The sequence below is a fragment of the Octodon degus genome, unplaced genomic scaffold (assembly GCF_000260255.1).
Source record: "Octodon degus isolate 3935 unplaced genomic scaffold, OctDeg1.0 scaffold00146, whole genome shotgun sequence".
NCBI lineage: Eukaryota > Metazoa > Chordata > Mammalia > Rodentia > Octodontidae > Octodon > Octodon degus.
In genome coordinates, this window is record NW_004524722.1 from 7,198,654 (window position 1) to 7,223,981 (window position 25,328).

At 44.8% G+C, this 25,328-nt stretch overlaps 2 protein-coding genes across 7 annotated transcripts; one reads left to right on the top strand and one right to left on the bottom strand.

Moving 5' to 3' along the window:
• Positions 1-1,953: 1,953 nt before the first annotated feature.
• Positions 1,954-6,881, bottom strand: Arfip2 (ADP ribosylation factor interacting protein 2). Of its 5 annotated transcripts, none has more exons than XM_004642040.3 (8): positions 6,684-6,854; positions 5,750-5,881; positions 5,340-5,436; positions 4,542-4,660; positions 4,154-4,375; positions 3,468-3,625; positions 3,152-3,326; positions 1,954-2,720 (listed from the first exon to the last, which is right to left on the bottom strand). In XM_004642040.3, the coding sequence occupies exons 2-8, from the start codon at positions 5,846-5,848 to the stop codon at positions 2,565-2,567; spliced, it is 1,026 nt and encodes a 341-aa protein (XP_004642097.1). In that variant the 5' UTR covers positions 5,849-5,881; positions 6,684-6,854; the 3' UTR covers positions 1,954-2,564. The 5 variants fall into 5 exon arrangements, with proteins under 5 accessions (XP_004642097.1, XP_023557907.1, XP_004642098.1 ...); XM_023702139.1 differs by having other exon boundaries at positions 4,542-4,675; positions 6,684-6,790; XM_004642041.2 differs by lacking the exon at positions 5,750-5,881 and having other exon boundaries at positions 6,684-6,881.
• Positions 6,882-6,926: 45 nt separating this feature from the next.
• Timm10b (translocase of inner mitochondrial membrane 10B) lies at positions 6,927-7,795 on the top strand. Of its 2 annotated transcripts, none has more exons than XM_023702138.1 (3): positions 6,927-7,003; positions 7,190-7,291; positions 7,473-7,795. In XM_023702138.1, exons 1-3 carry the CDS (start codon positions 6,974-6,976, stop codon positions 7,647-7,649), a joined length of 309 nt encoding a protein of 102 aa, XP_023557906.1. In that variant the 5' UTR covers positions 6,927-6,973; the 3' UTR covers positions 7,650-7,795. The 2 variants fall into 2 exon arrangements, with proteins under 2 accessions (XP_023557906.1, XP_004642100.1); XM_004642043.3 differs by having other exon boundaries at positions 7,190-7,285.
• The last annotated feature ends 17,533 nt before the right edge of the window (positions 7,796-25,328 follow it).

Below are 25,328 nucleotides of genomic sequence, written 5' to 3' on the forward strand. Positions count from 1 at the left end.
GCCCCCGCCCCGCCCCCACGGCGGCCCTGCGGCGCCCGTGGGCGCTGCCTCTGCGGCGCGGCGGGGGAGCGCGGCGAGCCGGATCCCGGATCTCCGCCAGCTGCTGGGGCTCCGGGAAGGGCGGTGTGGTAGGTGGCAGGTAGCGGGATGAGGTGCTGTCATGAAAAGGCTGCTGGGGCAGCGGGGATGCAGGAGTCTGCGAGGCCGACCTGGCTGTCTTCTGCTGGCGCCCTCTCTGGCTTTCTGGGGTGCGGGATATCCGACCTATGGAATTTGGTTTCCGCCGAGCAGGAGGGAGCGGGGACCTTGTGTAGCTCCACCGGGTTTCTGGCCGCGGAGGGGCGATACCCAGAGCTCTGGGGCGCGGAGGCTCAGTGAGCAGGTGGGAACTTATCTCTGCGCTAGTTGCCTCGGGAGCCCCCTTGAGAGGAAAGTATCATTCAGACTCCCTCACACCACAAACCCAGAGCAAACGTCAGTGCATTACTGAAAAGCAACCCTGGTGAAAGATAACAAAAATTATAACAGGCTCTGAGCACTAATTATATACAGACATAATAACCAACCACTCTATATACATTATCTTATTTAATACTCAGAACTGTAATTAAGTAGTTTCTTTTATTAACCCTATTTTACAATGAAAAAAACAGGGTGTTAACCCTGATCACTCAGGAAGTGAAGGTACCAGATTTTGACCCTGCTTTCAGGCCTTGCTTCCTGTCATTTGGAGATTGAGTGCCTTTAGGTTGGAAAAAAAAAATCCCTCATAATCCGGCTGGCTAGATAGCTGCAGGCTAACCACAGCCCAGGGAGCCTGCCTGGAGTTGCAGCATTCGTGATGAGAGCAGTCAGGCTCTGTGCGCCTCAGTGCGGAAAAGGCTGCCTCTTCCCCAAGGGCTCCACAGAGAACGGTGGAGTCTGGGGTTCTCTTTAGGCAAAGGACAGTGATATGACACTAGGACCTTGAAAACTGCTTTGGGGAGTTTTCTTGGGATTTTTCACGAGGCTCAGATTTGGGCCCAACCACAGACTGCCTGTCTCATCTGCCTGAGTTCTGGTAACCTGATTGGTGCTTCTGGGCTTGAGGCCTCAGACAGGCTTTGTGCTTGAAGTTGGGAGACACGCCACTACACTTCCCAGAGATAAGAACTGCTTGGTCTGTGCTGCTCTATTTTAAGCCTCAGGACTACTTTCTCAATCCTGGATTTCTTTTGTATGGTCACGCCTCTGCTTAAAAGGTTTTATACTCTCAAAGGCAAAAGTCCCTAACGAGCTGCAGTCGTCCTCTTACCTTGCCATGTTTACTTAATTAAAGCCTAATCGGGGATAGAGACATAACCAGGCAACTATGGTACAGTGAAAAGTACAAGGATACAGAGCACAGTGCAAGTTTACTTCCCATTCAGTCTCCACATACCTGGTCCTCACTGGCTGTCAATCCAATCTTCCAGGTTCTACTCTCAAGTTGACATCCCCATCTCTACCCGTATAATCTAGACGCCCCACCTCTGTGCTCCTGTATCCTAGTACTTCTCACTGTACATAGTTGCCTAGTTACTTGTCTCTATCCCCCATTAGGCCTTAAGCACTGTGGGCAGGGCCTGTTTTATTCACTCATGTTTCCCCAGGGCCCAGCTCAGTGCCTGGCAAATAAAAACACTCAGTAAATATTTGCTGTTAGGAGTCAATGAATGATGGTCTGCACTTCCAACTCCCTCTGGATCTTATGCCCTTAAGATCCACAGTTCTCTTGGTGTCAACCAGTAAGGTAGATAAAACTTGGGCTCCAGTTGGGGTTGAGGGGGATCAAGACTTCAGACTATTTCTGTAACCTGTGACTTTGGATTCCTGGCCCCAGCTCTTTTGACTTCATAGGATTTGGGTGTTTAACTAGGCTGAGTCCACCCTGCCCACCCACCTATAGTCCCCCACAAATTGACCTCACTGGGCCTGCTTTTATGAAAGGTTTATTCCTAGTGCTAGATCCCAGTCTTCCTGGGTTCTGAGCACAATTAAATGGGTGGGTGAGAGGAGGCCCATTCAGATGCTCGCCAGAAATGGAGCTCCCCATTATCCCCACCCCTTTGGTCCCAGTCCCTTTCTCTGCAATGGGCACGCATAGAGGAGGGACAAAGGGTATCGGAGGCAACATTATTGGCCCAAAGGAGCCCAAGAAGAGCTGCCATTGGCCACCAAGACCTTTTGAGGCTCTGTCATTGGTCAGGGCACATACCCCAGGAGCTGGGGATAGGCCTGAGGAGTGATGCCATTGGCCAGGGAGTGGTTCTATCGTAGCCTTTGGCTGTGGAGTGGAAGGAAAAGATCTGGGAATGAAGCCCAGTGGCCAGAAAAATGAAGGACAGGACAGCAGCTTCTGGGCCTATAGGCCCTCTTCATACCACAGCAGTATGGGCAAAACTTGTGTCAGATCCCAGCCAGGGAAAGGGAACCCAAGCCAGAGGGCAACTGGCAAGGGATGTCCTGTGTGTGTCCAATCTCCTCCACCCTGGGGCTGCCCTTCCCAGTGTCCTTCTTGAAAGCCAAGATGGGCTGGAAGTAGCTCACTGCTCCTCTAGCCAGGAAGGCTTCTCAGCTCCTGGAGGCCGCAGCTTGATGTTGAACTGCTGTAGGGTCTGCTCCAGTTGTTTCTGGTTCCCAGCAAAGTAGGCGGACACAGCATTGTGGAAGAGCAGCAGCTGCTTGTGCATCACCTTGATCTGGGGGTCCGGCAGGGTCAGCTAAGGCTGGACTCAGGTGCCCCTTTTGAGAGCTCTGAGCCTGAGTCCAGACTGGGATATGTGGACTCTGCTCTGATGGTGATCCTGGGCTAGGGACTGAACCTCACTCAGGGAAACAAAGGAGAAAGGTCAACCTGATGGAAAAATCTGACTTGATTTTCTGGGCCTAGGGTCTGGTACCCCACCCAGCTAAGGATGTGCTTTTCCCCAGTTAGCTTTCTGGAAAATCCTCCAACAGAAAAGGACTAGTGATTGGAAGGAGACTGACTTAAGAAGGCTCAGGGGTCGAGGGGCTGGGAACATCCCACTCCCTCATCAGGCTGCATCTCCTACTTGGGTAATGACGGTGTCAAAGGAAAGTTACTGTCAGGTGGAAAGGCAGTTTAGGAACAAAGGGGTGGGGTTGGCACCTTATTTTCTTCCAGGAACTTGAGCTTGATGGCCACATCGCCCCGCAGCTTCTCATACTTGTCCCGATGGGCCTGGAAAGTGGCCTGGGCACTCTCAAGTCGACCACGGGTCCCTGCATCCCGGGGGCCTAGGCTCAGCTCCTCTAAGTCTGTTCGGTAGGCATCATATTCCAGCCTGGGGAGGGGGTGATAAAGGCTGGTCTCCATCCCTTTTATTCAATGAAAGTTCTCCTTTCCCTCCTGAATTGCCCCTAATGCCCAAATTTCCACCCATATCAGCCAACTTCCCAAACTTTACACCCTTCCAGTCCCACACCTGGCAGCCTCATACTGTTTGACAGTCATGAGCGTGTCTTCCATGGTCTTCGTAACCAACGTGTTTATGCTAGAGACAAAGAAGTTCACAGCCCCTAGCAGCGTCTCCCCATTCTTGCACAGAAGCTTCTGTGTCTCTGCATTGTAGCCAAATTCTTCCTGGAGGGCAAAAGGGACAGACAAGCCTTGAATAAGAGTCCCTTCATTCCCCTCCCTCCTGGAAAGGAAAGAGCTACCAAAGAGAAAACCACCAAGGTCTGCGTTTAGCAAGACTCTCTTAGCCAGGAAGCTAGTTTGGCCACCCTGGGGATGCTCGGGATAGGAATGTTGGGCAATGGGTGTTCTCAGAGAAGTTCAAAAGGCTGACATAGGGAGAGCTAGTGTAGCAGGCAGGGGAGGGGCTTTGATTAGGCCCAGTGCCAAAAGTATTCTCAACAATGTATAGAAGGGTAACTGTGAGACATCTAGTGTGCTCCCTCTCCCAGCCCCACTCCCCCAACTTCTGGACCTCTATGCAAACCCTTAGATTGCCTTCACACATGAGTACTGCCGGAGGCAGGGCTGGGCCCACCCTCAAGGCGTTCTCCCTGTGGGCTGCAGGAGGGAGAGGGGAGGGAGTCTGAGGAGTGACTGCTTGGAAGGGCCCAGGCCTCAGTCCCCCCAACGTCCTTGCTCTGGCCAAGGCACCTGAAGTTCTGGGGACTTCTGGCTGAGATCAGCAAAGGCGTCACCTAGTGCATGCTGGGTCTGCAGCAGGCTGTAGAGATGGGCTGTCAGTGCCCTGCCCAGCTGCAGGACACTTTCATACTTGCGCTTCGTCTCACGGAGCAACTCGATCTGCAGCTCTAGCTCCAGGTCAACAGTCCGAGAGCCTCGGCCAAATCGTTCTGATAACAGTTGTTTTGTGCACTGATTGGGAGGTAGAGGAATAGGTCAGAGAACCTAGGCCCTGCACCCCACCAAGTATTCCAGCACCCCCAGTCTCCTAGTCTTAGCCACAGATGGGCTACTAGGAGCTGGAGAAAAGGGAAAGTTAGGGGGAGCCTTGAGAAAGGGAGAGGTGCTGAAATCCCACCTTGTATGTGTTGATGCCCCATTTCTTGACGATGTCAAACTTCTCTCCAGCGATGCCCCGAGCTACCTCATCTCCAGGGCCAACAGGAGTGGTGCTGTGAGATGGATGGCGGCCAGATCCTAAAGGACCAAGTTCTTCACACCAGCCTCTCTCAGATACAACCAGACACCTCTGTGGCCCCACCCATATTCCCTACCTAGCACCTGAGCACATGAAATGATTTCCCCAGAGGGGAAAAGGTCTAGAGTCAATTAGACTGTCCTACTAACTACTCTAGGAGAAATTAGGATCTTGTGCTCCGAAGTCAAATCTCAATAAATACTTAGCCTTCTTATAGTGGGGCTTGGGGAGTTGCTGGTATACAGAGGCAGAAGAAACAAAAAGTATGCTACACTGCAGGGAGAGTCAAGGATGGTGGGTGCTGATGATAGGAAGCCTGGTTGACATTCCCATAGATGATCCTGGTCTGGGAAATGCAGGGTTGTTTGTTCCTCTGAAGTAAAATTCTGGAACAGTCTCAAGCTCCAGAACAGGAAAACTCCTGCAAACCAGAGTTACCATATCAAGTGATGGCTGCAGGAAAAAGAAAAATGGCCATCTCAGGATCAAGGGAAGAAAGAAGCAGATGGAAACCCCTGGATTCTGGCATTGGGTCATGGAGACAGTCCACGGGGTCCATATTAGCATAAGTTTTCAAGCTCTCTAGCCATGATTCAAGTGTCCTGGATGTGTCCTATGTTCCTCCAAGCACCCTAGTCCCGCTCTGCGCTCCATTTTTCTGTCTCTGATCATTCATACCTGTGGGGATGAGTCCATCACCAGAGCCCCCATAGCCACCTGACACGATGCTGGTTTCATTGAGGTTGGGTCCTGACACCATCACCTGCTGGAGGTCCTAGAGGCCAGAGAAAGGAGGAGGGAGGCACTTCAGGAACATATAGGCAGCTGAAACATTTTGGGGGTGGGAACAAGCTCATATGGGGGGAGAGAAATGGAGAGAGGGAGAGGGTAGGAGAGAAAGAGCAAGCGAGTGCGCATGCACAGGTGCACACACACTGGAAGCCACCACAGAATCAAATGAATATTTTGTAAAAAGAATGAAGGGTTAGATAACTTCAGGGAAGGCTACTGGAATGGAATGGGTGTACGAAGCCAGGATTTATACACTGGGCTCCCAAGAGACAATCAGAAGCATCAAACAGAAGCACCTGCTCCAGCCCATCATCTTCAGGAAGCTGCCCAGCTTCACCATTCCCGTGGATAGGGATCTCCATTGTGGCTGCCTTCCCTAGGATCCCGTCCGTCATGGCTAGGGAGGGGGCAGTCTCCACCCCAGCACCCTGCAAAGCCCAAAACAGGCAATCTGGAAACTGGCCAGCACTCCAAAAGAGGGACACCTCCCCTGCTAGTTCTAAGGCTTCAGGGGGTTGTCCCAGGATTTGAGGGTCTCTGGGCCTCAGCTACCACTTTTTTCCTCGGATATATGTATTTCTTTCCCTCAAAGTGCAAATGTCTACACATGTGCACATCTAAGCCTCAGGTGTCTTCTCACCACCCCCAACCCCACCTTTAGTAATCATGCTTGCATTCACCAATTCAACTGATATTTTGTGAGACGTACCATGTGTCAGCCTTTAAAGCACTGGGAATACAGCAGTGAACAAGAGAAAACCTGTCTCAGAAAATCTGTCTGGCAACTTAACCCCACGCAGGTGTGCTTCCTCCCACCAGGTAACCAGCTCCTTTCTGGTGTTCAGGCGCCACCCAGCATTCAGCATGCATATCCTCCAATGCTTGGGCTTCCACATTCCTCGGTGTTTGTAACCCTCCCTCCCTCCCTCCCTCGGGCAGTCTCCCCCTCCTCCATCTCAAGCACCTCCTTCTAGAGTCCTCCCCACTAGGCCTTAGTTGAATCAATTGGAATATATTCCTGCTGTCTGATAAAAGCCTGTCTTTCTCAGAATCTACGCGATCCCTTCCCAAGTCAGTTACGTCTTCCAGGTGTTAGTCCCTGCTTCCTCCCCGCCCCCATACACCTGGGCATCAGGTGTGTCCTCATCCTAGCCCAAGACTCAGGGGAATCTTGCCCTAAGGATAAGTTCGTGAGCTCAACTACCCCTCACCCAAGTAAATCTCTCTTACCTGCGCCGGGCCGTTCTTTCCCTCTGGGCGCCAGGCCCGGACGGCGAGGGGACCTCAGGTTCCAGTTCCCGTGGCGATCCTAGCAGCAGGTCAGGGACTTGGCGGAAGTGACGTCCTCTCTGGGCAGAAGAAGCCAGGCCACGTCGCAGATTATAAGGGCGGAAGTGACGTAGACGAAGTGGGCAGGGCGATACTAGAACCAAGCAGTCAGTCCTTGGAGAGTGGACAGATTCCTTCCGGGGCGGTGTCCTGATGCTGAAACGGAAGTGACGTACAAGCCAGGTGGCGTCATGGAGCAGCAGCAACAGCAACTGAGAAACGTGAGTTAGGGTTGAGTTGTATCAGGGCCAGACATTTCCACGGCGATACCCCCAAAAGGCCAGAGATTCTACAACTGGGGACACAGGTTGTGGCGCGCGGTTTTGGGAATCGACGGCGGCAAGGTCTTGGGTTGAAGGGTGGAGTGGAGCTCTTAGAACTGTGTTCTTGGTTCGCTTCTTTCCCAGTTGCGAGACTTCCTGTTGGTATACAATCGGATGACAGAACTCTGCTTCCAGCGCTGTGTGCCCAGCCTGCACCACCGAGCTCTGGACGCGGAGGAGGTGGGGGTCTGTGCAGTGAGATCACCCTCGAGCCCCAGAAGTAGCGGCGCAGCGTTCCTCCTCCCCCCAGTTCCACTACCTCTGAATCTGGCTTTCCCGTGACTTCACCCCAAATTGGGAATGGGGAAGGAAGGAGCGCGCTTGGAAGGACTCTTTTGATCTCTGTTTTCCCCCGTTTCCCTTCTAGGAGGCCTGCCTGCATAGCTGTGCTGGGAAGCTGATCCATTCCAACCACCGGCTCATGGCCGCTTACGTGCAGCTCATGCCTGCCCTTGTGCAGCGCCGCATCGCAGACTACGAGGCCGCCTCGGCTGTACCAGGTGTTACAGCAGAACAGCCCACAGCCTCACCACCAGCCAGCTAGCCAGCCCCAACCCCAGGAGGGAAGGTACTGGAAGGACCTAGTGGACTTGGACTTGGTGAAGCCTGGACGGAGATTAAGGGAGAAGGGCTGTTGCTCCTTTCCTGGAGCCAATAAACCCAGTTTTTGCTGTTTGATTTAAATGATAACTAGGGAACCTTTGTCTTGTTCGTCACTTAATGCATATCTGCTGGTTTGACCCCTGGCAGCTGAGAAACTGCCATCTGTATGTAAAAGGAAAGCCTCAGTATTCCAGGCATCTGATTAGAGCAGGTTTGTGGATTCAGTGTATAAATTGGTAATAGCAACAGAAGGTTAGTTGCTGCTCAGGTGACATAAAATGAGAGATCTCTCTGGCTGTCGTTGAGTCTTTTTAACTTAAATGGCTGAGCACGCTTTGATGTGTACACTTTTCTTAGTCTGTTCCTTATGGAAAGGCTTCTGTTGGATCTAGGGAAAGAAGGTGATGTCAACAGGAGGAGGAAAAAAACAACTCCAGAAAGCCCATAGGACTTGTAGGCATTGCTTTGTAGGAAGTCAGTGGCCACAAAACACAGATAAAACCTGTTAGAATCGAGAGTGCTCTTGCACTGCAACCATTTCCCCTGGTTAGTGTCTTAGTATTTTCTGTTTTCCTGTGATCTGCGTTAAAATGCTTAGATAAAGATCTTCTCATCCTCAGGGGCAATCAAGAATAGGAAAGCTACAGTATAGTCAAATTTGGAGAAGAAAAATCTAAGGGGTGGTGTTTATTTAAAAAAGAATACAATCTCTGGGTCCTTTTTCATACTACCTTAGTGTTGGACTCAGTGCTTGTGCAAAATCTCATAATTTCAGCTTTCCTCCCTCTATGTCACATTATTCTCAGTATACTTTGGTGGCTTATAATTGCAGCCTCTATTCTTTTCTCATTTTGCCTTCCCCCTTGTGGGAAGCAGTGTTCAGCAGCCTGAATGGCATATCACCCCACCACATTTTGTTCCTTATAGCCTCCTTTTTCTATCATGGTTTTATCTTTTCTGTTTTTCTGTCCAAGCTACTAGAGAAAAACAGTTCTATAATCAGTGCCATGGAGTGTTTAAGGTCACCAGCCCGAGTGTAGCCCTTACTACAAGCAAAGGGCTCTGCCCTTTAAAAATATAGATATATAGATATATCTATCTGTCTATCTATCTATCTATCTGTATATATTTATTTATTTGGTACAGGGTCTCGCGATGCAGTTCAGACTCATAGTGATTCTCTTGTCTCAGCCTTGCCAGCTCTGGGATTATAGGTGTGCACTGGTTCCAGGACTGGCATGACCTGTGGTACTGAGGATCGAACTTGGGTCCTTGCACTTGCCAGGCAGGTGCTTAGACTGCTGAATTATCTTCCCAGCCCACAAACTGCCTTTTTATGGGCTCTTGGTCTGTTCTGTCTGTTGATCACCATTATAGTTATTTTATACTGTGCCTTTATTGCTCTTAAGTGAATATTATTTTCAGAGATTTAAAGTTCCTACCCATTAGCTCCCATGATAATAAAAACTCCTTTCAACCATCCATCCGAAAAGCTGATGTTCTTTCCCACCTACAGATCAGGAAGTTGAAATTCTCAGATAGTAGAACTTATGTAAAAGGCCGATCTAAACCAGATGAGGGGTTCATAAACCTTATCGCAAGTATTTGGGAGGCTGAGGCAGAAGGATTACAAAGTCAAAGCAAGCATAGGCAATTTAGTAAGGCCCCATCTAAAATACAGGGCAATAGCTCTCCTTTTGGGGGTCAATTCCTAATAAAGTAGACCTTACTTTAAAGTTTGTAGTTTTACTTGCTGGATGTGCTGTGGCATGCCTGTAATCGCAGCACTTAGGAGGCCAATGCATTAGAATCACTGCAAGTTCAAGGCTAGCCTGAACTACATAGCAAGACCTTGTCTCAAAGAAAGCCAAATATAAATAAAGTTCATATTGTTAGTACACCAGACTCCCTCTCAGAAATCATCTATTGAACACTTGCAGGGGCCTGGGAGATGGCTCAGTAGAATAAGCGCTTGCCTGGCGAGCACAAGGGTCTGAATTTAAAAAAAAAAAAAAGAACACTTGCATTTTGTAGGTTCTGAGGTTAGTAGATCATGTGTTTAATCTTTACCAAAAAAAAAAACTGCAAAAGGCATCATCTCCACTTAACGGATAACAGATACAGAGGTAGAGATCTCCTATTTTACTACATAGTGTAGCCTGGCCTTGAACTTGCTTTTGTATTCCAGGCCTTGAACTCAGAGATCATTCTGACTCAGTCTCCTGAGTGCTGGGATTACAGGTGTGCACCACCACTCCCAGGGAAGTGTGATTCCTCTTTTAACATGATTAGTAATGTGGAGAAAAGCAGCCTGTGTCCATCTGATTCTCAGGCTCATGCTCTGAACTGCCACAGGTATTATCCTGCATCTCCTCTGCAGCTACTGTGCCTCTAGGCATAGAAAATCAAGTCCACAATCTGACCCATCCGTCCTTTTCTTAAATTTTCAGTCTTCCAGCTGCATGGTGGCACGTGCCTGTAATCTCAGCACTCAGGAGGCTGAGGCAGCCGGATTGCTACAGGTTCAAGGCCAGCTTGGGCTACATAGCAAGACCCTGTCTCAGAAACACAAAAAATTCAATCTTCCATTATCTTCTATTAATTTTCAATCTGTTCTGATTATTTTCCATTATTAAAATTTTTTATTTGTAAATACATTTGCTGCTTAGGAGAAAACGTTCTTAGCACTCTTATGGTGTGTTTGGGGGTTTTGGTATAGGGCCTCACTCACAGCTCAGACTCATACTGATCCTCCTATCTCAGCCTCTCCAGTGCTGAGATTACAGGCATGTGCCACCATGCCTGGTTTTGGTGGCCAGCACAGCAGCACAGAATGCACTACCAGGGATCGCTGCTGGGTCCTTGTGCTTGCCGGGCAGGCGCTTAGACCACCAAGCTACCTCCCAGCCCCTTAACCACACTTATCTTCTAGTCTGGTCTTCCTCAGTTGTAAAGTAGTAGCCATTGCTAGAATGAGAGTAATGTCGTTTGAAGCACAACACACAGAATAAACTTTGACATATCTTTACCACATCACAAATACTGGAGATAAAATTTCATGGTATACCTGTTGTGACTTCAGTTCATTGCCCACTCCAGCGAAATGGCATTCTCTTGAGGCTCTCCATCCATGCAAGTGTCTCATTAGTTGTCCTACCAGTGTCCGTGACTATTCTTTTGTTCCTTCCATCGAAATAGTCCTTGGTTTTTCTAGCCACCTCTTGCTGCATTTTTGTTAATAGACAATCATTCAGTAACCAAGTCTCTAGAATCCTTGATTCAGACGCCAGTGATTTCCACACTAAGCCACCCAGTCCCTTAGTTAAATCTGGACTGTTGCCACCACCCCAAACTACTTCATTTTCTAAACACTGTCACTTGCATCAGATTCATTTGTCCTATTTCTTCTCACTTTTTATTTGTTGACCTGTCACCTCTATTCTTGATTTCACTGAAGCACTCAGGCTATTGCTGCTCAGCCAGTTTAAACTCCAATGGTTTTGCTTGGATCCTACAAATTAGACATGTGTGCCTTTATTTGAACAACTACATGGACACCAATATTGAATAATCGTGTATCACTCTTAATCCATGGTTATCAAATTCCAACGGAGTCTCAGCTCCCATAATCCCACTGGCTTATTCTGCTATTTATTATTCCCTGCGAGGACCCTTTCAAGTTGATACTTTTTTTTTTTTTTTTTTTTTTTTTTCCTTTGGTGGAACTGAGGACTGAACTCAGGCCCTTGTGCATGCCAGGCGAGCGCTTATTTACTGAACCATCTCCCTGGCCCCTCAAATTGATATTCTTAAGCTTTCTTTCCCTTACTATTTTTTCTGTGAGTCACCCTATTCATAGATAAAAGTAGAAGCGCCCTGTATCCTCCCACTTAGTAATCCACATACATCAGTCTCATGGTCACCTCTTTTCCTTCTTCCTGCCCCAAACAATGAATCCCTCTGCTCTGGTGCCAGTGCCTATTCTTGTGCTCTGAGTCTTACTCTTTTTCCTGTTTGAGGATGTCTTACTTCCTCCTACTTTACTAAATTTTTATCAGTATTTAAACATGTTAACTCCCTTGTGACAACAAGCCATTCTCCGTTGTTTCCCCTCCAGTTACCATCTTTTCTGTGATCTAGGTAAGCTTCTCAAAAATAGTTCCATACTTTGGCTGTCCACTTCGCGAGCCACTCTCATTTTTCCGTTCTGCAACCCAGTCTGTTTTGAATTATACAGCCCTTATTGTATAAAATAGTTCTTACTAAAGTCACCTTTGCAGTGACCTTAATATCCTCTAAGAAGTGGTTATTTCCTAGAGGGCTGCTGGTCTGCTGCTGTTTTTCTAGTTCCTCGTTGATGACCCTTCTCCGTGGGTGGCCTTGATTCCACTCATGGTTTTCCTATCTCTGACCACAAACTCTTTACTATCCTTAGCAGGCTTACTCTTTCCTTCGCCTTCAAATGTAAGAGTTTCTCGAGGTCCTGTTTTCTCTCAGTCTAGTTTTTCTGGATGGTTTCATCCCCAATTTGAGTTTGAGTAACTATTGACTCCGATTTACCGTCCTACAAGTAAGCTAATACTGAAAGCCTCCATCTTCAGCAGTTCATTTGATATCATTGCAGTTTTCAATTTGTTTTGAGGTATTGGGGATTGAATTTAGGGCCCTCATGAGGAGCTACAGCCTGAGCTTTTTTTTTTTTTTTGGAGACAGAGTTTTGCCGAGGCACTAAATTGCCCATCTGGGCTCTTAACTTGCAATTGTTTTGACCCTGTCTACCAGAGTGGTGAATTGCAGATGTCTGGTCACCACACCTGGCTTCACTCAGTTTCTTTCTTTTTTTTTTTTTTTTTTTTTATTTTAGTGAAGGCTCTACAGGGTGTTCAGGGTCTTACTACTGCATCAGACGCATAGTAATCCACCTGTTTACAGCCTCCCAAGAGCTGGGATTACAGGCACGTGCCACCACGCCCAGTCTCAATTGCCGTCTCAGTGTGTCTCAGGCCCCTGAGCCTACTGGAAGGCACTTCAATCTGCTGAGCTGTTTGGCCTGCCCTTTCACTCAGCTTCTAAGTCTCGTGCTTACATGTTGAGCCCTGTCTCTCCATATCTGTTATCATTGCCTTAAACTTTTAACAGTTCTTTTTTTCCATTTCACTGTGTAGTTCAGGCTGGCTTTGAATTCCGTGTATAGCCCAGTCTTGCCTTGAACTTGTGGAAATCTTCCTGCTTCAGCCTCCCAAGTCCTAGAATTACAAATTATGCCGCGATGCCTGCCCCTTATCAGTTCTTTCACAGATTATAGCCAGTCTCCTTACAGCTTTTCACCTTGAGCCTGGACCCCTTTTGGACAGTTGGGACTTAGCTCAGTTACACATTATAGAAGCAAATATTAGACCTAAACTTTTTATTTCTCTTTCAAGTGAAAGTTTAGTCCAAAGCAGGTGCAGTGCCTCAGTCATCTGAGAACCAGGGTTCTTCCCAGCTTTCTCATGACGGTAGATAGAGTCTGAGCCTCATCCTTGGACCCAGGGTGGTGTTTTCTCTGTCAAATGAACAAGGACAGAATGAGATAAGGACTTGTGGGGAAGGGACATGCACTCCTCCCTTTCAGGAGGGTACTGGAAACTGAACACAACTTTTTTATCAGACTTTGTTACAAGAGCTGGGAAATAAAATTCATACTCGTCAGTCATTTGCTAAGCTGCAGACGGGGTCTATTTCTAAGGAAAACAAGGGACAGCAGTTATTAGGAGATACCTTCCAGTTCTGTGTGTGTGTGTGTGTGTGTGTGTGTGTGTGTGTGTGTAACTAGGGGTTGAATTTAGGACCTTGTACTTGACCAGACAAGTGCTTATTCTACTGAGCTACTTCCCCAGCCCCCCTACCAGTTCATTTCTATACTCACCAAAATGATTCTTGTAAGATATAATCATGATAGTCATCTACTTACTGGCCTCTGTGACACTCAGACTTCTTAGTATCACAACTGAGGCTTTTTCTAATCAGGTCCCTAGTGACCTATCTGGATTCATCTTCAACCTTCTTTTCTCAGGCTCCCCGCAGCTGCCATTTTTATCAGTTCTTATCACCAAGGAACTGATTTTGAAGCTGAGATCCAAAAGGAAAATTAAAATTATTTGGACAAAAAAATATGATGAAGGCCTGCCTTTTTTCATGTTTTTGGTCAGATGTCAGGTGTTTTTGCTTTGTTTTTCCAATAATATGTGTTGAACCCAGGGAACACTGAGTACATTCCCACCCCTTTTTATTATTATTTTTATTTTAAGACAGAGTTTTACTAATCTGCCCAGGGAGGCCTTGACTTTGGGATCCTCCTGTGTGAGCCTTCCAGAGTGGTGGGGTTTCAGGCATGTGCCACTACTATAGATAGCTAAGTTGGGTAGCAGTGTTCTAGTCAGTCAGAGCTAAGTGCTGGAAGTCTGCATACAGCTGTGGCCAGAGGCATGTATTTTGGAGCTTAGGCCTACAAGCCTCCCCAGGGGATAAGAAAGTGGTATTATCTAGTCTAATAAAGTCTAAATAAACATCTCTCACTCCATTTGGTGACCAGGACCCCATGATCCATCCCTTCCTAAAGAAGGTCTTTGTTTTTTCCATGCACACCTACCATATGACCTGTCTCCCCATTGGCTCAATATGACCTGAGTGGCTATATTTGGAATCTCATTGGTTGATCATTGTTTTTTGAACCATGTTTTACGTACTTCATAATTTTGCTCTCTAAAACTTCCTTTGAGAAGTAAGTTCCTTGGCAACCAACTTTTAGGTCCATGCCTGTTTCTCAGGAGCTATCTCACTCAAACTTTTTCCTGCTCTTAATCTTCATTATTCCTTAGAGTTCATTCTTTGATTTTGGAAAACACAAACTTAGCATATTTGGAAGTTGCATTTATTTCCCCTATATCATCACTATTGCAGGCTGCAAAAAGTGGGGGGTTTTGTGTGTGGTTTTTTAGAAATTTTATTGGTACATTTTAGGTATACATAATGATCATATTCATTATATGGAACTTGTACCTTTCGTGATCTGTCTTGCTTCTTTTTTATCCATTCCCATCCCCTCCCTTCAGCCCCTCTTCCCCTCCTTATTTACAAAAGCTTGTTTTCATTTTTTCCTTCTTTTTTCTTGACCCTTCTTTCTTTTCCCCCCTCTCCCCTTGTTCCCCTTTGCATTTTAGCATTTTCACTGTATTTTTTTCTTCCTACCCTAAAACAAGGGATACCTTTCCATTTTCTGATATCCTCTTTTATCTCCTTTTTCAGAATGCTATAGTGTTCAGTATGTAAGTCTTTTACTTCTTTGTTTAGATTGATTCTTAGGAGTTTTTCTTTTTGGGGATGTTATTTGCAAGGTGTTGTTTCCCTAATTTCTCTCTCAGTGAGTTTATTTGTATATAGGAAGGCTGTTGATGTTTCAGTGTTGACTTTGTATCCAGCTGTGCTACTGAATTTGGTTATTAAATCTAGAGGTCTTTTGGTGTAGTTTTTGGGGTCTTCTATGTAGAGTATCATGTCATCTGCAAATAGTGATAATTTAATTTGTTCCTTTCTATCCTTATTCCTTTTCTTTTTTGAAATTTTTATTTTATTTTATTTTATTTGTTGTTGTTGTTCCTCGAATGCCTTCAGGGCACTTTTGGCCAGTGGGAGAGTTGTGAGGTTCGAACTCCAACAACCTGAGGCTGACAGCTTTGTGGAAGCAGCCACTTAAAGGCCTGAGCTAGGGCCAGGCCCCCTTTTGAAATTTTTAAACAATTTTTTATTTATGTGGTCCACGGTCTTGCTATGCAGCTCAGACTCGTAGTGATCCTCTCTCTCAGCCTTCCCAGTGCTGGCTTTCCAGACAGGCACCACCATGCCCAGTTTCATTGGCCAGCACGAGTGCCCAGGAATTGAACCCAGGTCCTTGGACTTTCCAGGCAGGCACTTAGACCACCAAGCTGTACCCTCAGTCCTTATTTCTTTGTCTTATCTAATTGCTCTGGCTAATGTTTCCATAACTATATTGAATAGGAGTGGTGATAGTGGTTATCCTTTCATTGTTCCTGATTTTAGAATGAATTCAAAAACTGATTTCAGTTTTTGTCCACTTGGTATAATGTTGGCTTTTGGCTTGCCATAGACAGCTTTTATCGGATTGAGATAAAAACAGTCTGTTCCAGTTTTCTGCAGGGTTTTTATTCTGAATGGACTTTGTCAATTTTTTTTTTCTGCATCTATTGAGATGATCATATGGTGTTTGTCCTTGGCTCTGTTAATGTGGTGGTGTGTTACATTTATTGATTGGCGTATGTGGAAGCATCCCTGCATCCCGGGATTGAATTCTTAGTTGGTCGTGGTCTATAATATTCTTGATGATTTGCTGCATTGTTTGCCAGGATCTTATTGAGGAGTTTTGCATCTATGTACATTAGAGAGATTGGCCTATAGTTCTCTTTTTTGGTTGACTCTTCCTCTGGTTTTTGATAGCAGAGTAATGCCTCCTTCCAGGACTGAATGTGAGAATATTGCTTTGCTTTCAAACACATTAGAGTTTGAGAAGTAGTGGCATTGGGTCTTCTCTAAATTTCTTGTGGAATTCAGACAGTGAATCCATCAGGGTTTTGGCTTTTCTTCGGAAAAGGTTGGAACGTTTTTAATGTACGTTTTCAGTTTTATTAACTGATACTGGGTTACTTAGAATTTTTATGTCTGCTTGATTTAGTTTTGGTAATTCATATATATTTAGGGATCTGTCCATTTCTTTTGTATTATTCACCTTATTAGAATACAAGTTCTTGAAGTAGGTATTAACAATCTGGATTTCTGATCCCCAGATCCTCATGACTTACCATAAGTCATCCTGCACTTAAGGCACCCTGAGCAGGCCAAAAAAAATCCTTCTGGATTTCTGAAGGATCTGTTACGATTTCACCTTTTACATTCCTAATTTTGTGGATTTAAATCTTTTCTTTCCTTTTTTGGATAAGGTTGCCTAAAGGTTTGTCAATTTTATTTATTCTTTCAAAGAATCAACTCTTCAACTCACTGATTGTTTTGTTTTCTTAGTCTGTATTACGTTGATTTCTGCTCTTATGTTTATAATTTCCTCCCTTATATGAGCTTTGGGCTTGACTTGCCCTTTTTCTAGAAAGTTGAGGCTCAATATTGGGTTGTTTATTTGAGCTTGCTCTTTTTCTGGTATGGAAATTTGCTGCTATAAATTTCCTTCATAGGACTTTTTATAGTTTGTGTCTAGTTGTGCCCCCCTGAAAGCCTTATGCAGTCATGGGGTGGCTTCTAGAGTTTGTGATTAATTTATAATCCAATGTGGAGATTATGGGTGAGTGCTACACCTGCCTTTGGGTGGGTAATCTGCATTATAATGTGAAGAAGGGAGGGAGGCTTGCTAGCTGCTGTAGCTGCTGCCCCTGCCTTTGTTTTTTGCTGTTTTACACTGCTGTGAACAGCTGTTCTCTGCCATGTGCCACACTGCCTTGGAGCTAGCCGAGCATGTACTTAAACCTCCACCAACTGAGCTAAATAAACCTTTCCTTCCTTAATTTTGGGTGTTGAATATTTTGTTCCAGCAATGAGAAAAGAGTAATAAGATAGGACTACTTCCATTGAATCCCTTAAGTTCTGGTATATGGTACTGGCATGATCATTTAATTGTAGAAACTGCTTCATGTCTTCTTTAATTTCATCTGTAACCCATTGGTTGTTCAGGATTTTTTTTTTTTCTTTTTCGCTCCGAATGCCTTCAGGGCAGGTTTGGCTGGCTTGAGTTGTGGGGATTGAACCACAGCAACTTGAGCCTGACTGCTTTGTTGAAGCAGCCACTTATAAAGAGCTGAGCTGGGGCTGGTGAGATGGCTCAGTGGTCTAAAGCACCTACTTAGAACAAGCTTAGCAAATCACAGGGATCACGGTTCAATCCCCAGCATCACATGCCAGCCAGCCCTGCCCCCTGGTGGGCTGAGCTGGCCACACACACACACACACACACACACACACACAAAATTAAAAAAAAAGATTTAAAAAGAACTGAGCTAAGGGGCAGGCCCCCGCATTGGTTGTTCAGGACGGTGTTATTTAATTTCCAAATGTTTATGAATTTCCCATGGCTTCTTTTGCCATTAATTTCCAATCTTATTGAATTATGCATGGTAATAATTTGGTAATATGCATGGGATAATTACAGTTCCTTTACATTTACTTAAGTATCATTTATGAGTTAGTATATGCTCTGTTTTGAAGAATGTCTCATGCATAGCTGAGCATAGTGTGTATTCTCATGTAGGATGGAACACTGCAGACATCTACTAAGTCAGTTGGTTCAAAAGTTTGATTTAGTTCTGCTATGGCTTTATTTTTTGTGTAGTATGTAATTGATTTGTCTATTTGTGATAGTGAGATAGCGAAGTCCCCCATTACAATTGTATTAGGGCTTATTTTGCTTTTTATGCCCATTAGTATTTCTTTTCTATAATTGGGTACACTGGTATTTGGCGCATGTATGTTTATGATTGGTATTTCTTCTTGAATTATTCCTCAGGTGTTCTTTTGTCATGCAAGTATCTTATTTCTCTATCAATTATTTTTAATTTGGGTTTTTTTTTTTTTTTTGCAGGGTCTCACTACACAGCTTGGACTCATAGTGATCCTTCTGATTTCTGCCTCTAGTGCTGGGATTACAGGCATATGCCACCGTACCCAGATTCTATTCTGGCTCGGCGTACCCAGAGGTGGGACTGTCATGGCATGCAGTACTAGGGATCAAACTCTGGCCCCTGCACTTACATGAGCAAGTGCTTAGTCCACTAAGCTATATCACCAGCCCTTATTTTTAATTTTTAAAAATGTTTTATTTATTTATTTACTTGGTACAGAGTCTTACTACACAGCCCAGACTCTAGTGAACCGCCTGTCTCAGCCTCCCCAGCGCTGGGATTACAGTCATGTACCACCATACTCAGTTTTGGTGGCCGGTACTATATGCTCAGTATCCTAGGGGCTGGCCTAGCACGCAGTACCAGGGATCAAATCTGGGTCCTTGCACTTGCCAGGCAGGCACTTAGACCACTGAGCTATCTCCCCAGCTCCTTCTCTGTCAGTTTTGAAAGACAGTTTTGTGGGCACATTAATTTGGGTTGGAGGTTATTCTCTGTTAGAACTTGAAATACCTCATTCCAAGCTCTCTTTAATTGCAGGGTTTATGTTGAGAAATCTGCTGTGATTCTGATGGGCTTTCCTTTTGTTTTTCTTTTTTGTCTTTTTGAGACAGGGTCTTGCTGCGCAGTTCAAGCTGACCTTGAGCTCACTTTGTAGCCCAGGCTGATCTTGAACATGCAGCTATCTTTCTGTCTCAGCCTCTGAAGTTCTGGGATTACAAGTGTGTGCCACTACGCCTGGTAGGCTTTCTTTGCTAGGTGATTTGTTTCTAACAGTTTTTAATATTCTGTTCTTGTATTAAATTTCTAGAATCTTGGCTATTATATGCCTTGGTGTAGAAGAAAAAAGTCCAAGCTTTGTCTCTGCTGCCACACATAAACATATTGGGCAAAGTCCAAATGTGTGTTGATTAATCCCAGCAAGCCATCTGTAGAGTTGTGGTGGAGTAGTGAATAATTCCAGCAAGCCTAGGGGCGGGCGAGTTAGCTCAGCAGACTAAAGCATCTGCTTAGGAAAGCTTGGGTAAGCACAGAGACTGCGGTTTGATCCCCAGCACCACAACCACGCCAGCCCCACCCACAGGGCAGGCTGAGCCTAGTCCCTATGTGGTGGCGCACTCCTGTAATCCCAGCACTGGGGTGGCTAAAAACAGAAGGATCATCAAAAGTCCAATATGTATAGTGAGACCCTGCAACAACCAAATACATTAAAAAAAAAAAAAAAAAAAATCCAAGCAAGCCTATACATTTATATTTTATTAACTTATTTATTTATATTTATTTTTTACAAAAACTGAGGCCAGATGACCTGAACCTTTAGTTCTAATAAGCTCAAGTTGGTTTCTGACTGTGAAGCTGGAATCCAAGTTGTTTAGTCTGAAGCACTCCTTGTGCCTCCTGTTTGTTTGAACACAGCGCTGCCCTCCTGCTGACTTGACCTTGGTTCCACCTCACCTGGGAGCTTCTGAGTTCCACGCTCAGTTGGCCCCTCTCCAGGATGGCTCCCAGCCAGTCGCCCTCTCCTGGGGGACATGTGAACCCAGGTAACTCACCAGCCGCTGCTGTCTGCTGCTCCCTTCCACTGGTGTGTTCTGTGGAGGCCTCTGGGGTCACCGTGTGTCTGTAGGCTCAGGCCGCCCTTTCCATGCCATGCGTCAGGGCTCAGGGACAAAGCACCACTTGCCACCTCCGTCGTCTCTGAAGACTTCATTCTCCCCATCAGCTTCAATTCTCACTTCAGATTCTTGCTGGGTCCCAGGGACCCACTTCTCTCTTCCTCTTCCTCACATTGCTATATTCTAACATCTGGATACCAAATCTCAGAAAAGCTGTTTCTCTGCTGTTCAGCTCTCTGCCATCTTCCTGAAAGGCTCTGAAAAAAAGTTTTTGAAAATTCTCTTTAAATAGCTTATGAGATGCTTAGTTTTGTGTGTAAACTTGGCAAGCTATATATTATAACATATTATTACTATTGTTTAATAACCTAGTGTTATTATGAAAGTATTTGTATACTTTCATGAGGCAAACATTTACAATTAGTTGACTTTAAAGAAAGATTACCCTTGATAATGTCTCATCCAAGCAGTTGACTTTGACTTTTAAGAGCAAGACTGAGATTTCCTAGAAAAGAATGTATTCTGCCTCAAGACTGTAACATTAATTTATCATCCCTTTAAGCTAAACACCCCAAATAAATTAAGTGGAGAAAGATTATACCTCAGCATAATGCAGACTATATATGACAAACTCAGCCAACATCATACTAAGTTGAGGAAAAATTCAGAACATTTTCTCTAAGGTAAGAAGCAAGAAAAGAGTATCAACTTATCACTCTTCTGGTACTAGCAATCTTAGCTAGAAAAATCCAGCAAGAGAAAGAAATAAGAGGCATACAGATAGAAAAGGAGGAAATCAAACTGTCCCTATATGCATATGATAGTATTCTATACACAGAAAATTATACTTTTAGAGCTGATAAATGGAATATAGTGGTAAGATACAAAAATCAAAGATACAAAATTCTGTAGCTTTTCTGTATGCCAAAGGCTGAGGAGATAGCTCAGCGGTCTAAGTGCCTGCATGGCAAGCGCAAGGACCCAGTTCAATCCCCGGTACCATATATCACAACACTGGGGAGGCCAACACAGGAGGATCACTGTGAGTCCAAATTGCGTAGTGAGACCCTGTATCAAAATAAGTAAATTTTTTTTAAAAAACCCTTAGTATTCTATATGCCAATAGTGAATTCACTGAAAAAAATAGTAAAATCATCCCACCTACAATAACCACCAAGAAACTTTTTTTTTTTTTCGGACCCAGGGATTGAACTCAGATCCTTGCGTTTGCCAGTCAAGCGCTTATCCTACTGAGCCATCTCCCCGGCCCCTAAGAACCATTTTTTAAAAGGAGGCATCTAAGAATAAACCTTCTTCAATAGGCAAAAGACGTAAAAGAAAAAGTGCCAAACACTGAAGAAAGAAATTGAGACATGAAAGCTGGATGTGATGATGTACACCTGTGACCCCAGTACTCTGGGAGGCAGAGGCAGGGGGACTGCAAGTTGGAGTGCATTCTGGGAAACTTAGTGAGGTAGAGCAAGAAACCTTGTTTTGAAATTAAAAGTAAAGTGGTATGTACAGGCATTCCAAGTAGCAACTTTCTCTTAATTCACTGAGAAGAAAGATTTGTCCTAATAGTGTTTGGACAGGATATCATGTCTGCATCTTGTACTATGAATAACCACTATGAAGATAACAATATGCAATGTATTGATTATTAAAACTGTCCTACTAATCGGTTTTGAAACTTGTCTCATTGCTATTTGTTTCTCAATAAATTAATAAAAAATAAAAATTAAAAATAAAAGTAAAGTGCTAGGAGGTAACAGTGCAAAGGCCCTTTGTTCAATCCCCAGTACCAAGAAAAGAGGAAAAACACTAAAAAGTGGAAAAATCCATGTTCATGGATTGGGAGAATTAGTATTGTTGAAGTGGACATGCTGCACAAAATGGCCTATAGATTTAGTGCAGTCCCCATCAAAATATCAGAACTGGAAGGAGCAATCCTAGAGTTCATTTGAATACACAAAAGACCCAGAATTTCCAGAGCTGTCCTGGGCAAAAAGAATACTGCTGGCATCGCCACAATACCTGATTTCAAAATGTACTTCAGAGCCATGGGAACAAAAACGGCATCGCACTGGCATAAAAATAGATGCACAAACAGTGAACAGAAGACCTAGAAATCAATTCATGTATCAGCCACGTGAGTCTCACCAAAGAAGCTGAAAACATCTGCTGCAGAAAGGACTGCCTCGTTAGCATAAGGGTGCTAGGGTGACTGGGTGTTCACATGCAAAAACCTAAACCTCACACTACCCACATCAACCGAAAATGGATCACAGACCTTAATGGAAGACTTGAAACTTAGGATCTGTGTTTGTTCCAGACTGGCACCCCTCCGGCCTCACCTTCCTGAGTGCTGATCTTAGAGGTGTGCTCCGCTACGCCTGGCAAGACCTGGAACTTTGAATCTGCTAGCACGAAACGTGGAGGAAGCACCTCAAGATATTGGCGCATGCAGTGATTTCCTAACTAGGACTACGAAAGTCTGGGAATCAAAAAGAAGTATTAACAAAAGAGAGTCCATCAAATTAAAAAGCTGCACCCCAAAGGGAACATTCAACAGTGGATAGAGAGCTTACAGTCAAAGAAAATCTTTACCAACTCTTCATCTTACAGAGAATTAAGACTGAGAATATATATAAAGAACTTTTAAAAATATAACCAAAGAAATCCAAATAAGCCACAATAAATGAGAAATGATCCGAACAGACAGTTTATGAAGGAAGTACAAATGATCAATAAGTATTGAAAGGGGGCTGGAGAGATGGCTCAGTGGTCTAAAGCACCTACTTAGAACAAGCTTAGCAAAGCACAGGGACCGCGGTTCAATCCCCCAGCACCACATGCCAGCCAGCCCCGCCCCCTGGTGGGCTGAGCTGGCCCCACACACACACACACTCTCTCTCTCTCTCTCTCTCTCTCTCTCTCTCTCTCTCTCTCTCAAATAAAAAAAATAAAATTAAAAAAAAGTATGACTGGTTTCCTTTAAAAAGAAAAAGAAAAAAAAATAAGTATTGGAAATGCAAATCAAAATTACGCTGTGAGTCTATGTCCCAGTTAGAATGACTGTTATAAAACCGAAAAACTACAAATGCTGGTGAGGGTGAAAAACCAAAAACCACTTTTGGTGGAATATGAATTAGCCATTATGGAAAACAGTATAGGGGGTTCTCAAAACACTAAAAGTAGAACTACCCTGTGATATAGATATACCGTTCCTCTGTATATCTGTAGGAAATAAAATCAGCATATAAGAAACTTGACACCTGGAGGCTGAGAAGATAGTTCAGTAGAATAAGCGTTTGCCTGGCGAGCTCAAGGGCCTGAGTTCAATCCTCAGTTCCACAAAAAAAAAAAAAAAAAACAAGAAACAAACAAACAAAAAAAACACCCGCATACCCATGTTTACTGTAGCATTGTTCTAGCAATGGCGTAAGGTCAGCCTAAGTACCCATCAACAGATGAGCGGATAAAGAAATGTACACGTTCAGCCATAAAAGTAAGTCCTCTCATTTGTAGAAAAATAGATGGAGCCAGAAGACATGAAATAAGCCATACTCACAAAGACAAATACAGTAGTTCCTCACTATTTCACAGTTGGACTTTCCCAGATTCATTGTTTTGTGGGTTTTCAAAAATTATTAATCTAAATTATTTACCACGGGTTTTTCACTATATCGTGGGACTCTGAAGTACTGTAGTGTATGTATGTTAAAATTACATAGGTTTATGAGTAGAAAATGGTTAAGAACATTAAAAGTGTTTTTTAAAGTGTAGGAAAGGTTTATAAAAGTGTAGGAAAGGTTTATAAGGCATTAAAATATATATAAATACTAAAATATTCGATCCCAGGTCCCGCATCTGCGCCGGCCCTGCCCCCAGGGTGCACTGAGCCCGCGACACAGTCTGAGTGGTGGCACACAGCTGTAATCCCAGCACTGGGGAGGAGGCTGAAAACGGGAGGATCACCACGAGTCTGATCTGTGTACTCTACCAATACACAAATGAAAAAATAAAATAAATACAACGTCACTACTTTGCTTACTTTCACTTATCATGAGAGTGCCTGGAACATGACCTCTGCAGTAAGTGAGGGACCACGGTATTCAGTAGGCTAGTTTGTTTTGTGTTTGTGCTGAGGGTTGAACCTAAGACTGCACATGCAAGGCAGGCGCTCGAACCCTGAGCCACACTCCAGCCCCAGACCGAGAGACGCAAGCACTGGGTCTTCTCTTACGTGAAAGCTAAATGACAAAAGTAACAAAAATGTCCTGAAAGTGGAAGGGGGCCTCCTGGGGCCTGGAAAGGAGGTGGGAGACAGTGGAAAGAGGAACTGGGGGAGCATAGGAGAATGAGGGGAAGACGGGACCAGAGCGGGGTATGCGCGTGCAGAAGCGCAGCAGTGAGACCCGCGCGTGCGGAGAATGCGTGTGTGTTAAGACTTATCATAAAGCACACGGAGTGTTGGAGGATATCCTGGACTAGGTAGACATTTTTCACTTTGATTTTTTTTCCCAGCAGGGCCTGGAAAAGCAGGCGTGTAAACAAACAGACATATAAGTGACAAAAATAAAACAAAATTGCTGCCTTAACTTCTGCTTGGGTTTCCAGCACGCATGGTGGCCTGCCCAACAGATTTGAAAATTACCAGCCCCCCACATGCATGTGAGTTAATTTTTTAAAACAAATCTCTACATGTATGTGCAAGTATGCACGCAACTTGTTTCTCAGGAAAACCAATAGGTGCAGCATCTTCTCGGTTCTGACAGGAGGCCAGGTCATCACATGAGACCAGAGCATGAGAAACGAAGATGAGGGCCCTTATCCACGCCTGCGCAGACCTCTTCAATGTCTTGTTTGTCAACATATTAGGATGAATAACCAAAAGGATCAGTTGTGTCAAGTGTCTGTTATCTACCAGGCTCTATTCTAAGCATGTCATATACATTGATTCATTTAATCCTCATACTCACCCTCAAAATACACAATTACTGTCTTCATTTTTAAAAGATGAAGTCAAGATTTTAGTTTAGGCAGTCTAACCCTAAAGCCTGTCTTATGTATGTACGTATGTATGTATGTGTGTGTGTGTGTATTTGGAACACTATGCAGCCCGGACTCATAGCGATCCTCCTGTTTTCAGCCTCCCCAGTGCTGGGATTACAGGCGTGCACCACCATGCCGGGACTCAGTTGTGCCCTGGAGGTGGGGCCTGCACAGCATGCGAGACCAGGGCTCAAACCCTGCTCCCTGTGCTTGGGAAAGCAGGCGCTTAGTCTGCTGAGCTATTTCGCTGGCCCTAAAACCTGTCTTCTTACC

Excerpts from the sequence above, each read along its gene's own strand:
- Arfip2 (XM_023702139.1), bottom strand. The coding sequence starts at position 5,848 with ATGACGGACGGGATCCTAGGGAAGGCAGCCACAATGGAGATCCCTATC. Across the intron at positions 4,376-4,541 it reads GGGGCATCAACACATACAAG|TGCACAAAACAACTGTTATC; the intron begins GTGGGATTTCAG and ends CCTCCCAATCAG. Across the intron at positions 3,626-4,153 it reads AGAAGTCCCCAGAACTTCAG|GAAGAATTTGGCTACAATGC; the intron begins GTGCCTTGGCCA and ends TTTGCCCTCCAG.
- Timm10b (XM_023702138.1), top strand. The coding sequence starts at position 6,974 with ATGGAGCAGCAGCAACAGCAACTGAGAAAC. Across the intron at positions 7,004-7,189 it reads AGCAACAGCAACTGAGAAAC|TTGCGAGACTTCCTGTTGGT; the intron begins GTGAGTTAGGGT and ends CTTCTTTCCCAG. Across the intron at positions 7,292-7,472 it reads TGGACGCGGAGGAGGTGGGG|GAGGCCTGCCTGCATAGCTG; the intron begins GTCTGTGCAGTG and ends TTTCCCTTCTAG.